The sequence below is a fragment of the Candida theae genome, assembly GCF_024610275.1.
Source record: "Candida theae strain CBS 12239 chromosome Unknown scaffold180, whole genome shotgun sequence".
Taxonomy (NCBI): Eukaryota; Fungi; Ascomycota; class Pichiomycetes; order Serinales; family Debaryomycetaceae; genus Lodderomyces; species Lodderomyces theae.
The window spans coordinates 1-1,340 of record NW_026261431.1 but is presented as its reverse complement, the minus strand read 5'-3'; the positions used below and the strand labels follow the sequence as shown (position 1 = coordinate 1,340).

The window sequence follows — 1,340 nt, the reverse complement described above, 5'->3', positions numbered from 1 at the left end:
TCTTCCACCTCCCAAACTATATAACCAACACTTCTGCTTGATGGCAGTTGGTAGCAACGGTACTATGTTATGACAAATTCAATACAACTGGTGTGTTATCCATTGTTTCAATCCAAGTATTTTCATTCAAGAGATCAATCACTCGAGAACAAAGATTGGCGTACTTTTCAAGATGAACACGAACCCCAGAATTATGAATTTGCTCTGCATAATCTTTGATGAACTGGGGGAAGTCTTCTTCTGATTGACAAATATTTTCCAATTTGGTCTTCTCATCTTCTNATGAACACGAACCCCAGAATTATGAATTTGCTCTGCATAATCTTTGATGAACTGGGGGAAGTCTTCTTCTGATTGACAAATATTTTCCAATTTGGTCTTCTCATCTTCTGGTAATATGAAGTCATCGGATGCCACAAATGTTGGATCATTGATTTTAAGGTACTTTATTGTACTTGTTTTTTGTTTCCAAATCTTGTAGCTATTCAAACCACTCAGGTCAAAATCAGCCAAAAACAATAAATGTGTTTCCACATTCTTTTGTATATCCGAAACAAATTTCAAAGCACCTCCACTGGCATTTCCCTTACACTCCAAGAGNTTTTGTATATCCGAAACAAATTTCAAAGCACCTCCACTGGCATTTCCCTTACACTCCAAGAGGATATAAGGTTGTTTGAAACCTTCCTCTAAGTAAAGGGCCAAAGGTACGGTACTCTTTTCAAGAATCAAAATTGTAACCTCGGTAGTGATTTTTTGTGGTAAGTATTGTATGCCGTGATTATTTAATGGAAAAACTTTTGGGTTGATGATGTTTGAGTAGACAACTGCTTTTCCTTCTTTAAAGAGATTCATATGTGAGTAATCCCACCCAAATGTAGTTCGTAATTTACCCAAAAGACCGTACAATATGGTGGGTTTCAGACCAAGGAGATGACCTCCCCTGTAGTTTAATGTGCGACTAGCCAAAGGGAAGGGTTCTCTGGTCATAATGTTGAATAACTGACATATAACGAAAACCAATGCTTTAGCTTTATCTGAATCAAACTCCACTAACTTATTATTGAAAATGAAGTAAATTTGGTGTTTAAAGTGGGCTCTAAATTCAATCTCCCAACGGAGTTCCAAAATAACGCGGAGTGGTGTTTTCCCTTTCCCTAACTGTGAGTTAATGATTATTGGAGGAGCAACGAATCTTCCCTCTTGTGGGACGTATAGTGGTTGCATACCCATTATGTCGTCAATTATTGGTTATAATTAGCAATTAGATACTTTCGAATAGAGAAAATGTTACCTCTTTAAATATCAGCATATTTATTCGTAACCCTAAATACCGGGCA

The 1,340-nt window shown here is 36.9% G+C and overlaps 1 protein-coding gene across 1 annotated transcript; it reads right to left on the bottom strand. All coding sequences in view use genetic code 12, as the record gives it.

The window, feature by feature from the left end:
• Positions 1–138: 138 nt before the first annotated feature.
• On the bottom strand, positions 139–1,233 carry KGF57_002213 (uncharacterized protein; the record flags this gene model as incomplete). The annotated part of the gene is made up of 1 exon (XM_051751503.1): positions 139–1,233. The coding sequence occupies one exon, from the start codon at positions 1,231–1,233 to the stop codon at positions 139–141; it is 1,095 nt and encodes a 364-aa protein (XP_051609284.1).
• Positions 1,234–1,340: the final 107 nt, after the last annotated feature.